Source organism: Opisthorchis viverrini (genome assembly GCF_000715545.1).
Source record: "Opisthorchis viverrini unplaced genomic scaffold opera_v5_390, whole genome shotgun sequence".
Lineage (NCBI taxonomy): Eukaryota > Metazoa > Platyhelminthes > Trematoda > Opisthorchiida > Opisthorchiidae > Opisthorchis > Opisthorchis viverrini.
The window spans coordinates 265,730-266,310 of NW_008752046.1; the positions used below are offsets into that span (position 1 = coordinate 265,730).

Consider the following 581-nt stretch of genomic DNA (forward strand, 5'->3'; position numbering starts at 1 on the left):
GTGTAGGCACCTCGGAATGATTGTGTTAAGCTAGCACTAAGTCCCTCCCCCATCCACCTTTATTCTTTTCTTTACAATAAGGCTTTCCAATAAGTCGTGGTTGTACGGCAGTGAAGCATTGGTGTTGAACACTGATGTCATGCTGTCGTTGATGATGATGATGACATAAATGGCATTTGGATAGAAATAACCCGAGTGATGGAGGAATGAAAGCCGCGCTTAAATAAGAGACGGTGGGGTATGACAGGGGCACTAAAATGGTTAGTTAAAAGCGGATAGTGTTAGGCAGGAATCCACGCGGATCCCACTATACCGCCCGTCTTTAGGCGCTGCTATGGCCGAGAAGCCTGGCCCGCTCGAGGTTGGCTCAAACTTCGGGACGCTTGCCGGTCCGGCATCAAGACGAGATCTGATTGGTCAACAACCTGGACCTAACAGCCAATCATGACCCAGTATTGGCCAAATACCGGTTGCCAATGGCGCTCCAGAACGCGTCAGAAATTCCAGAAAGTTATAACCGCTTACGCTTTATATACGAAGCGCTGTACAATTGTTCCTGATTTCGTTTTGGGTGTTAATAG

At 47.8% G+C, this 581-nt stretch overlaps 1 protein-coding gene across 1 annotated transcript in view; it reads left to right on the forward strand.

The window, feature by feature from the left end:
• Positions 1 to 476: 476 nt before the first annotated feature.
• Positions 477 to 581, forward strand: part of T265_10627 (hypothetical protein) — a gene marked incomplete at both ends in the record, with an annotated part of 3,508 nt that continues 3,403 nt past the window's right edge. Inside the window, one exon of the mRNA XM_009177051.1 lies at positions 477 to 552. Coding sequence (XP_009175315.1) covers positions 477 to 552 — 76 coding nt within the window. The remainder of the gene's footprint in view (positions 553 to 581) is intronic.